The sequence below is a fragment of the Malaclemys terrapin genome, chromosome 9 (genome assembly GCF_027887155.1).
Source record: "Malaclemys terrapin pileata isolate rMalTer1 chromosome 9, rMalTer1.hap1, whole genome shotgun sequence".
Taxonomy (NCBI): Eukaryota; Metazoa; Chordata; order Testudines; family Emydidae; genus Malaclemys; species Malaclemys terrapin.
The window spans coordinates 57574504-57587072 of record NC_071513.1 but is presented as its reverse complement, the minus strand read 5'-3'; the positions used below and the strand labels follow the sequence as shown (position 1 = coordinate 57587072).

Here is a 12569-nt window from a genome sequence, read left to right as displayed (position 1 = left end):
TCTCTTCACCAGGCAACGCAGCAGGATTTGCTAGGAGCAATACTTCTCTCCCCTGCATCACTGTAGCAAGCTCAGCCCTGAGCTATAGTTTCTCCAGTCAACTGGTATGACATAGCAGCTCTCCTATTTCTCCTTCACCAAGACGGATGCCATTCTCTCACAGCAAGTGGGCAGCGTATGCTTTGACACAAGCCTCAGTCTCATAACAGGAACCTCTTCTCACAGCATTTGCTGAAGTACCTGGAAACAAGGAATGGGTGAGCTCTTTTATCTTAATTTCAAACCCACTTGAATAGCACGAGTCCAAAAGTTTGACTCAAATGTTAATCTGTTCACATTGCACTAAGGAAAGACTCTGAAAGAAAGAAGAAGAAAAAGTAAGAGAAATCCAGTGGAAAAAGTAGGATGGAATACAGAACAGGAAGAAAAATCCAATTTGAAAAACAAGAAGTGAGAGCAGAGAATGGGAATGAGAGAAAAACAAACCTAAAGAAAACTAAACCCAGCATAGACAATGGCCTAGTTTTGGGGGTGATCCTAAGAGATAACATAAGCTTTCCTTTAGCTAGCAAAGGAGGTTGGATTTTGTAACCAAGCTCCTCTGGCAGGGGAAGAGCGCTTAAATGAGAGGAAAGAAAGGTATGAGAACTCAAGCTAGTTTTGTGAACCCCCAGAAACTGTGCCACAGGTTAGCAAAACCTTGGACTTCAGCCATTCCTTATGGAGACCCAGTGGCATCAACCAGGAGGGCATCTCTGAAACATGCTTCATTTAGGGCCTGGACCTGTACTCACTGAAGAGTGAGAGTTTTGCTACTGATTTAAAGTGGGAGCAGAATTAGGATTTAGCGCAAAGAAAATGTAATAGAAAATATCCAGCCCCCAAAAGTGAGATGCACCCTTCCCTTTCTGTGATCGCCATGGTGAGCCATGAACTTGATTGGGATTTCTACCACAGCTTTCGTTCCCTGTAAAAGCCACTCCGGCTCCTTTGAGGGAAAGAGGAGGAGCAATTAAAGGTAAAGCTGCTCCTCCTATTGAAAGTTTACTTCATTTATCTTTCAATAAACTGAACTCTTCAATTTTGTGCCTGGAAGGAGAGAGGCACTAAGGTCCTGGCATGGCAAAACAGATACCAGCACACCATAGAAGTGCACAGTTAACCCTATCTCCCTAAAATAGTGGAGATGAAAGTCACTGGCTGCTGGGGGCAAAGTTTTCAGTGGTTAGAAGCCCACTTACATGCACAAAAATGCATTTGTATGTCTACATTCATTTTCTCATTTGATTGCATACGCAATTGGGGTAAATGCACGCGTAATCATCTGCAGGCAAATGTATGCATATGGACCTCAAGCCTGCTCGTTTGAAAAGTTGAGTCTTAGGAATCAAAATGCAGCCCATTCTCCCACCTCCTTCAATGCAAACCATTGTTACCTGGAGTACATGTAAAGATTGTCCCTCTTTTCTGTCATAGCTTCACACAAAAATGGAGACAGCAGAAGCAAACTTCTGAATGTGGATGTATTATCTCGCAAGGGGCCCCCAGTATCAGTAAAATCTGAAGTGAAAGCCTTGGAAGAACAATGTATACAAAGGTAAGGAGGAAAGCAAGAGGGTGGTGAGGATTGCCTAAGCTGAACAACAGGGAAGCAATGTCAGAGCTACCAGGCAGAGAGAATACTGTTTCGGAAAGGGACTGGGCACAATTATATCCACCAATTCATCTCATCTCAACTTAAACCACAATGCTGTTTTCATCTTTAAAAATTATACCCATCTAGCACCTAAAACTTTTATGCCAAAACTTTATCAGCATGAGTTTGGAGGCAAAGGGTGAAGGACAGGAGGGGTGGAAAGAGAGAAGAAGGGAGTGAGGAAGATGGAAAGGAAGAAGGGGAGAGCTCCTTTCAGGTGGCATTCATTTTGCTTTTGCGACGCTTAAAAAAAATAGCTTTCCACCTTCTTCAGTTTTCTTTTGAGGTACAACATGATATCATCAAGAGCTGGTAATAGAGTTTTGTACTAAGGTACACCTATTTGCCCTAAATCCTCACCTATGGAGGTAACATAAAGGTCTTGATCCTGCAAATCTTTCTTCAGTGCACTGCAGAGAGGTGAAGGTTGACAGACTCCATGATAGTGTGAGCAGACACTATGTGTGGGCACAAGTAAGGTTGAAGAATAGGTGCAAGTCCTCCACAGAGAGTGAAACCTCCACTCTGAGTCCACTTCCTTACGTGCACACGTGTGTAGACTTAAGTGGGATCCTTAGCATGCAGATGAGGAGCTTAGCTGTGCATACTCCTCTTTTGCCTCAGTTCTGCTGCTAGGCAGGAAGAAGGGGTGGTTGCAGTGCAGGACACTCAAATACAGGATCATGTCCCCTGCGCTCTCTGTCCTTTTACATTGTGTTTATATGCACAATACTGAGTCCAAACCTACATTGTCAAGAATCAAGCCCTGAGACTTAAATACCAGATGCATTACACTGGGTTTTGTGGTGCCACTTATGGGCAAATGAGTATCAAGGAAAGATTCTTTCCAAAAACTTTACCTAGGACAAGGACTCCAATAGAGAGTTTTAATGCCTAACAAATAAATCAGTCAAATCATATTTAAATAAAGTAAATTGTCCTGGCTGGCACTGCGTGTTCTTTGGTATTAAACTGAGCACTTGAAATCAGACAGCTGCAGTATGCTGGAGTGTTAAACCCATCTGCCTTCCTTTTCCTCTCCCACTGGCGTAATCCTGGCTGTCAGCCTCTGACGTCCTGACACTGCCAGTTATGCAACTATAAAGCATGCAAATTATGGTCCTAACTCTGGAGTCAAGAACAATGAGCTGCTTCCTGTGAACCAAATTTAATATGCTGGGGCTCGCAGAGCCTGACAGGTCAGTACAGGTTACAAGTCATGTGTCTACAGAAAGAAGGCAGTGTGATAGTGCTGAGGAAGGATCATATCTACTGCAACTGGGCAGAGAGATTTGGCATAGAGAATAAGACCTGAGTTTAAGCTCCTAAACTGAGCCCCTGTCCTTAGCTTCCCTTCCATAAAGACAGCTGTAATTTACAAGAGCACCACTGGAAATATTCACTTTGGAATAACCACAGGAATCTGGGGATATCACTTCTCTCCAGACATCACTATTTTTACCATTTTACCTTGCAAAAGAGCTACCGGTAGTTAAGAAGCCTAAAATGTTATGTACAGTCTAGGGGAGTGTAGAACATCTCACACCTAATATCTTACAGAAGAGAAAAAGTTGGTGTCTGTCAGCTAAGGTGTAGTATCTGAGAGAAGGAGGCTGTGGGCCTGGATAGCAGGGATGCTTCCCACTGGAGCAGTTACATAGCCCCATATGGTGCCTCGGGGGATGCTGCACCAGGTTGCTGGTGGCAGCTGCAGCAGCTGGGCTGCTTTCTTGTTACTTTAAGCAGTGACACAACACTGGGCAGGCACAAGGATTTGGGGTTTTTTTGTTTTTTTTTTAAACATGGATTAAAATAACCAAAGTCTGCAGATTTATCAAGGAATATGTGTGGAATTACAACCATGGCAGCACACAGCAACACAACATTATTATTCAGGACAGGGCGTGAGGAGGAATCCTATAGCCAATTGAAATCACAGGGGGAATTTGCTACACGTACAGTAGGAATAACCTATTTATTTGATCTTGATTTGGGCAGGACCTTGGCCTTAACACCCTGTTCTGGGATTCTTAATAACCACAAGTAGCAAAGACCTTGGTATTATATCTCATTCAAAGCACAGCAAATTGTGCTACAAAAATGCTTAATAAAATTAATTAAAATAATAAGAGTGGTTTACTGACCACAAAAACTGACAGTGTTGGTTTTCGGGGTACCCAGAACTGTGAGTTACCTTGTTACCTCCTACCTCCAGCATGAGGGAGTCTTGCTTGTGCTTAGCTGGGTATCAGTTCCCTAACATTACCAGTCTCTTAGCCACTCAAACACTCCTCTGGGTTATGCCAGCCCTTTGCCTTGCAATTTAATAGGTGCACCCCAGTCCCTTTGAAGCATTCCCCTGTGATATACAGCCCCGACACTGGCTATTCACAGATATACCAGGCCTTCTGCCCCCAAAGGAACAGTATGCACACCAGCTTGTAAGATTCAAATCAGGATCAGCACTGTACTTAACTCCACAGCCCTGAGATATATTTATAGTAAAAACCAGAGTAAGTTTATTGTAAAAGATTCAAGTGATAGTGACTAAGAATATTGGAAACAAATGGTTACATACAAAACAAAACCATAACATGCTTCCTAAACACTAAACTAGCAGGTTAACCCCCTGTCTAAAGAAGCTTAACAAACCCAAAGTTCTCTGCAGCATTTTCAAGTAAGGTTGGCTGAGATTCTGTTTTCATGAATAAAATATGCTGTCCATTTATTCCGTAAGTGCAGGATGAGGGGGTGTGTTATTTCCCTCTTAGATATACCCCCAAAGTTTATTGTCTTTGTACACAACCAGAATACCTCCCTCCACCCTCTAGCTTGTTTTTTCCTGTTTGCTCCTTTCTTGTTGACTTTGTATGTAACTAGGCATCTATTTTGTTAGTTTACAATGCTTAATGTACATCCCGACACAGAGCTACACTTTCCTTCCCACCTATTTTTCATCTTTGCTGGTGATTCCTACCTTGATATAGACTTTAAAACATATTTTCAGTTCCTTACATAGTATCCATACATAGATTTCACAAGGATATTAAGGTCCAGGGTGATATTGGCTTTCATTTAAGAGCCCACATGACATTCTTTGGTGAATTTGAATGTACATATCAGAACCAAGATATTCCTATAACCCCTTTACCAGTTGGCATTCCGGGGTTCTTGGGTCACACTGACTTTCGGAAACATTAAATTAAATAAATCCTATGATGTTTCAAGTTTCCTCAGATATTTTTAGTGTTACACTGGGGGTCTCTTCTATTCCTGTGTACTTAGCACACAGAGGAGGGAGACTACACAGAAACATGAGTTACCATTACTGAACTAGAAGAGGCTCACAAAACAAGAGCAGTCCTCACAGAAGGACCAAGGTTTGCCATCTGGCCTTCCCATTCAGATCATTAACCTCCTCAGCTACCCCATTCTACACCCTTCTCAAGCTCTCATCTACCTATAATTCTTCCTGAGTGCTTACTGGCTCCACCTAGTTCTCTCCAGCCTCCCCTCAGTACTCTCCTACCCACAGTCCCTGCCAAGCGCTCTTTGCTTCCTCTCAATCACTAGCCTTGCAAGATGTAGAACTTCAGGCCCTTTTGCTATATGCGCCATGCTGCCCACTCTCAGGGCCGGCGCAACCCATTAGGTGACCTAGGCGGTCGCCTAGGGCACTACAATTTGGGGGGCGGCGACCGCGGCGGTATTTCGGCAGTGAGATCTTCCGCCACCTCTGTGGGGGACGGCATTTCAGGGCGGGACCTTCCGCTGCCTAGGACGGCTGAAAAGCTGGCGGCGCTCCTGGACATAATAGAGCTCAGCTCCTTCTGATACCGCTTCCTGTTCTCTATGGTACCCACTGTCATGGTACCAGAGGGAGCTGTACTAAACAAAAGCACCAGGTGCTTCTCTCCTCCCCATAGTTTGCTGTTGTGGACCCTAGCACAGCTCTTCAGCTGGAGATAGTTGTGGTGCTGATCAAACAACATTGCCTGATGCTACCTCCATCTGGGTTCCCGTTCACACAATCTTTTCAAATATTAGCCTCTACATGAACATCCCATAAGTAGACCAGCAGATAGAGCAGTTATTTGAAGATGGGAGCCATCTAGTTTGCATCTTTCCTTTATCATCAGCTAATAAGATGCTGACCAGATACTTAACAGAATTAATAGTAACAACAAGGGAGAAGGAACACAAAGCAAAATAGGGAAAGAATTGGTTAATGAATATTTAGATAATTTAGATGTATTCAAGTCAGCAGGGCCTAATGAAATTAATCATAGGGTTCTTAAGGAACTAGCTGAAGCAATATCGGAATAGTTAGCTATTATCTTTGAGAACTCCTGGAGGACAAGTGAGGTCCCAGAGGACTGGAGAAGGGTAAACATAGCATCTATTTTTAAAAGGGGGAACTAAGAGGATCCAGGGAATTATAGACTGGTCAGCCTAGCTTCAATATCTGGAAAGACACTGGACCAAACTAAACAATCAGTTCAAGAGCATCTAGAGGATAATAGGGTTATAAGGAATAGCCATCATTGATTTGTCAAGAACAAACAAATCATGCCAGACCAACATAATTTCCTCCTTTGACAGTGTTACTGGCCTAGTGGATGGGGGGAAGCTGTAAACATGATCTCTCTTGATTTTAGTAAGTGTTTTGACAGTGTCCTACATGACAGTCTCATAAGCAAACTAGGGAAATGTGGTCTAGATGAAATTACTATAAGGTGGGTGCACAACTAGTTGAAAGACTGTACTCAAAGAGTAGTTATCAATGGTCTACTGTAAAACTGGGAAAATGTATTTGGTGGGGTCCCACAGAGGTCAGTCCTGGGTCTGTTACTATCCAATATTTTCATTAATGACTTGGATAATGGAGTGGAGAGAGTGCTTATAAAAATTTGTAGATGACACCAAGCTGGGAAGAGTTGCAAGAACTTTGGAGGACAGGATTAGAATTCAAAATGACTGAAACTGCCCTCCCTCTTGGGGTTAGGGCACCCTCTCATGGCAGCATCAGGGAGTTATGTCCATCATGAGTTCAGGTCTCCAAAAAAGAGGAATTGACACACCACCAGTCAGCTTGTTGCCCCGGCCTCCTGGCTAGGGTACACAGCAGACACTAGGGCTCCAGCCCTCCAGGTGCAGGCACAGCACTTCACCACTCTATGGCTCTCTGCCTCCTGGCTGGGGTGGACAGCAACAATTAGACAGTCAATGTCGCTGGCCTACCGGCCTAAATGTTAGCATGCTGCCAGCCCCGCGCATGCAGCTAGGGTTAGGAGGACCTGGGTCCACCCTGCTCCACAAGGCCTCAGCCCAGGACCCTAGCAGTGGCAGGTGATCATGCCACTGGGCTGGCGGGGAAAACATGTGGTTGCTGCCTTGCGTCCCAACAGCACAACTGGACCAAAATCTGGTTTTGCTGAGCTACTTCCTTCCTACTAGTTCCTGCTGTCACTGCTCCGTCACTGCTGGGATCTGGCTCTCAGTCTCAGTCAGGCAGGCCTTCCTCTGGTCTCTCCCCAGGGTCTTCTGTCTCCTGGGGCAGTTGGTTGCCTTTTCTCCACACTGCCAGTCACGGGTTCTGTTGAGGGCTCAGCTCCCTGGGATGGCTTTCTGCCACCTTCCCTGGTCTGGCCTCAACTGAGCTGCAGGGCCCTATTCTTATACTTCCTGTCCCGCCCCCACACTTGGTTGGCAGCACTCACGAATACCCCACTCTGCCTCACTACACAGTCCTTAACAAGTTGGAGAATTGGGTCTGAAATCAACAAGGTAAAATTCAGTAAAAACAAATGGAAAGTACTACACTTAGGTGGAAAAATCAAATGCACAAATCCAAAATGGGCAATAACTGGCTAGGCGGGTAGTACTGCTGAAAAGGATCCAGGAGTTACAGTGGATCACAAATTGAGTAGGAGTCAAAAATGCAATGCAGTTGTGAAAAAGGCTAATATAATTCTGGGGTGTATTAACAGCAGTGTTGTACATGAGACATGGGAGGTAATTGTCCTGCTCCTATTTAGCACTGGTGAGGCCTCAGCTTGAGTACTGTCCAGTTCTGGGCACCACACGTTAAGAAAGATGTGGACAACCTGGAGAGAGTCCAGAGGAGAGCTACAAAAATTATAAAAGGTTTAGAAAACTTGACCTCTAAGGAAAGGATAAAAAATAACTGGGCATATATAGTCTTAAGAAAAAAAGACTGAGCAGGGACCTGATAAACTTCAAATATGTTAAGGGCTGTTATACAGAGGATGATGATCAATTGTTCTGCATGTCCGCTGAAGGTAGGATAAGAAGCAATAGGCTTAATCTGCAGCAAGGGAATTTTAAGTTAGATATTAGGAAAACCCTTCCAATTATAAGCACTAGAATAGGCTTCCAAGGGAGGTTGTGAAATCTCTGTCACTGGAGGTTTTTAAGAACACGTTAAACAAACACCTGTCAAGGATGGTCTAGACTCTAGGCACACTTGGTTCTTCCTCAGCGCAGGAGGCTGAACTAGTTAACTCTCGTGGTCCCTTCCAGCCCAAGATATCAACAGAATCATAGAAATGTAATTTAATAGATTCTTGTAATGGCACAATGACACTACTACCTTCCATTTTCCCATTGAGCTAGAATCTAGAAATTTGATACACATTAGGTGCCACCAACTACAAGGGGAAAGTAACAAAATGTGAAATTTCACCTTGTCATACCTCACCACAAGGTTACCAGTCTAACAAGATACTTAAACTAGGTTATTTCTTTGTTCATGCTGGATATGAAGCCTCCAATTTGGAGAGAGAAAGGTTAGCTGAGGTAATCAGTTATGTTTGTTAGATCTCAGCCAACACAATTATCAAAGGCACTGCAGCAGCTAACAAGGATAGAGCCACCTCTGTCTGAAAGGTGGACTACTATCAGCTCATTTGTTTATGTGCACAGACACACACATGACAAAGAATATACATGAAAATGTAGAATGGTACAAAGTGTTTTGGGACATGATTTTGGGTGGGCCTCATCACTCACATATGATGGCTCTGAGAGGCTGATACACGTCATCCCAAACACATGTTGATAAAAACATTTATAACTGCACCATCCTGATTTATGTATGTGTCCCATATTTTTACAGAAAAAATATACAATTTTTTAAAGATGTTTTACAATATATATTTATCATATCCCTCCATCTGTACAACCTCAGTGCCTAGCAAGTTTAACTGGATATACTTGCAGGGAATGGAAAATTAAAACTAATACATTTTAAATATCTAAAAGTAGCTTTTCTAGACATAAAAAGGCCATAACTTTAAAGTGTAATATTTCAGGATCTGACAGAGCTAGAAACAAGTGGAAAGCTTCTTTTGAATAGAATAAAACTCCTGTTTGTAGCATGCTGCATGGTCACATAATATCAAACCTTAAACTTACAACTGGGGAAGGACTGAATATTGCCCATACTCAATCTTGGGCCTGTATAATTTTTGTAGAAGGTGCAGGAAGAAGGGAGGGAGGGAATTCCTTATTTTGGGGAAAAAGGAGGAATCATTTCTGAGGTATTTTTTTAAAATGGTGTCACTTTGAGCTTGATAAGTTTATGGAGGGGATGGTATGATGATGAGATTGCCTACAATGACATGATAGGGCATTAGATGGGGAAGGCTATGAATTACTACAGCAATTACTACACAGCGGGGAAGGGATAGCTCAGTGGTTTGAGCATTGGCCTGCTAAACCTAGGGTTGTGAGTTCAATCCTTGAGGAGGGGCCACTTAGGGATCTGGGGCAAAATCAGTACTTGGTCCTGCTAGTGAAGGCTGGGGGCTGGACTCAATGACCTTGCAAGGTCCTTTCTTCCAGCTCTAGGAGATAGGGTATCTCCAGTTAAAAAAAAAATTCTTTCCCAGTGGTGTTTGGCTGTTGGGTTTTGCTGACATGGTCAGGGTTCAACTGATAACCACATTTGGAGTCAGGAAGGAATTTTCCCCCAGGTCAGATTGGCAGAGACCCTGGGGTTGGTTTTTTTTTTTTTTTTTGGCCTTCTTCTGCAGCATGGGGCATGGTCACTTGCTGGTTTAAACTAAAGTAAATGGTGGATTCTTAGTAACTTGAATTCTTTAAATCATGATTTGAGGACTTCAGTAACTCAGCCAGGTTATGGGTCTATTACAGGAGTGGGTGGGTGAGATTCTGTGGCCTGCAGTGTGCAGGAGGTCAGACTAGATGATTACAATGGTCCCTTGTGGCCTGAAAGTTTATGAGTCTATCTAGCTGCTCAGAAATGTGGGGTGCAACATGCTAGATCAATCCCTGGAGAAACTGGCTACTTGGCAGAGTTCAGGCGAGTCAAAAGAACATTATAAGCAATGTTCCCTCTAATTTTTTTATATCCATGTGCAGAATGAATTTTGTTATGTGCACCAATATGGAGGTGATGTGTGGTGGGGGTGGGGCCAAGGGGTTCGGAGTGTGGGAGGGAGCTCAGGGCTGGGGCAGAGGGTTGCGGTGCGGGGGGGTGGGGTGAGGGCTCCAGCTGGGGATGTGGGCTCTGGGGTGAGGCTGGGAATGAGGAGTTTGGGGTGCAGGCTGCCCTGGAGCTGGGGCCAGAGGACTCCCCCCAGCCCTTTCCCCACCAGCAGCAGCTCTGGAAGAGAGGTGCTTCTCCCCGCCAGCAGCAACTCTGGGGCCTGGGGAGAGGCCCGCAGTAGCCCTGCATGACCCCAACTTGCTTGCCTCCCCAGGCCCCCATGGCTGCGCACCTGCGCAGCCCTTTATAGCCTGCTGTGCGGCTTAGACGGAACTTAGATTATAAGTACAGTTCATCACATGTCTACATGGCAGGTGTAAAACTTGTCTAGACAAACAGTGAGTTTGTGGTAAGCTGGGGTGTAAATCTACCCTGCACTAGACTATCGCAGAGTAATTGTTCACATGGACCGTGCTGCCATGCACTAAGAGCTACCCAGCACACTTTAATCTACTCTTGTTTCAAAGCAGGGTAGATCAAAGTGCACTATGGATCTTTTAGTATGCACCAGCAGGCTCCACAGGGACACTTAGTGCCCAGCAGGCTAGTGCTGGGTAGATTTACGCACTAAGTGCTCATAGAAACAAGCCCAGACTGACTAGACAAATAAACAGAATCATTTCACCTGCGACTAACATGCAGCCATCTCCAAGTGCACAACAACACTTTTTAAAGCACTTTAAAATCATAGGGACACAGGTCTGGAAAGGACCTTGTGGCTTATTGAGTCCATTCCTCTGCTATCACAGGCAACCCTGTCATATAATCGCATTCATAAATGTATCAAGCTCCATCTTAAAATTAGTTCAGTTTCTTGCCCCCACTACTCCTTCTGAGAGGCGCTCTCTCTCCCAGCGCGCCAGGGCTGGGAGAACTGTGGTTAGAAACTTTCCTCTGATTTTCAGTCTAAATTTATTCATGGCTAGTTTATAACCACTTGTTCTTGTGAAAACATTGTCCTTTATCTTAAATAGTTATTGGCCCTCTCTGGTGTTTACCCCCTTATGTATTTACGGAGATCAGTCTTTACCCTTCCCCTCTCATCTTTTGTTTTGCTAGGCTAAACAAGTTAAGTTCTTTTAGTCTCCTCTCATAGGCTCTCCATTAGAGCTGAGTGAATAACTGATTTTTTGGTTCAGGGTCCGAAACAGAAGCTTCAGTGCCAATAGCAGTAAATTCAGATTTTAACATGTCACATTTCCTGCACCTAGTTGGAGTTACTCAAGGAGCATGTGCATTCCTTCCCTAATGACACTATATTCTAATTCCTATTTTAACAAAAAACATTTATTTAAAATAAATAAAACTCATTAAAAAAAAATAAAAGACTGCCAGTGAAGCCCGCAAGCATATTTAAGCCAACGGGAAACAAAAATAAATTAGTAACAAAGTTGAGAAAAAAGTCAGCTCCAAAAGAATTTAGGAAAAAACATTCAAACCATCTTCCTCCACATGAAGTCTTAGTAAAGAAGTGAGCCATGCATCAGACCCTGAAGATTAACATACATAAGTGTTGCAGGGTTGATACTCCCCATCGTAGGTAGGGTTGCCAGGTGTCCAGTTTTCAGCTAGAATACCCGGTCGAAAAGGGACCCTGGTGGCTCCTTGAGCAGTGGGTAGGGGAGGCTGGGCTGCTCCAAACAGCCAGGCGTGGCCCCGCCCACCCTCCCCCTCCAGGGGCTGGGACCACACCACCTGCCTTCCCAGGGCTGCGGTGGCACCGCATGTTCTCCTTCCTGGCATGCCTGAGCTGGGGAGGCTGCAGCTGCACCACGCGCTCTCCCTCCCAGTGCTCCGGGGCTGGGGGGGCTGTGGGCACTAGGCAGCCTAGGGCGAGGGCCAGCAGCCACGGTGGAGTGTCTCTGGGTTTGGGGGGTGGTGCGGAAGGAGTGGTGCCTCAAATGGAAGGGGTGAGGCTCCGGGCTAGCCTCCCCCACCCAGCAGTTCACACGTCCCCCTGGCAGGCTCCCTACCTGGCTCCACACGGCTCCCGGAAGCAGCGACATGTTCCTTAGCTTCGAGGCGGAGGCATGGCCAGGGGGGCTCCATGCGCTGTCCCTGCAGCTCCCATTGGCCGGGAACCGTGGCCAATTGGAGCTGCGGGGGTGGTGCCTGCGGGCAGAGACAGCACGCAGAGCCACCTGGCTGCACCTCTGCCTCGGAGCCGAGGAACATGTCATCACTTCCAGGGAGGTGCCCAAGGTGAGCACCACCTGGAGCCCACTCTCTGCTCCCCCTCCTGCATCCTAACCCCCTGCCCCAGCCCTGAGACCCCTCCCAGAGCCTGCACCCCACACCTCTTCCCACACCCCACGCCCCTGCCCTGAGCTCCCTCCCACA

At 45.3% G+C, this 12569-nt stretch overlaps 1 protein-coding gene across 4 annotated transcripts in view; it reads left to right on the top strand.

The window, feature by feature from the left end:
• The window catches only part of NGEF (neuronal guanine nucleotide exchange factor), a 110459-nt gene that overhangs the window by 29192 nt on the left and 68698 nt on the right, over positions 1–12569 (top strand). For 3 of the 4 annotated variants that reach the window (XM_054040539.1, XM_054040538.1, XM_054040540.1), the window contains one exon: positions 1477–1597. In XM_054040539.1, the coding sequence (XP_053896514.1) occupies positions 1477–1597 (121 nt within the window). Of the gene's footprint in view, positions 1–137; positions 258–1476; positions 1598–12569 lie in introns of those variants that run through there. The other variant, XM_054040541.1, reaches the window with a different exon arrangement.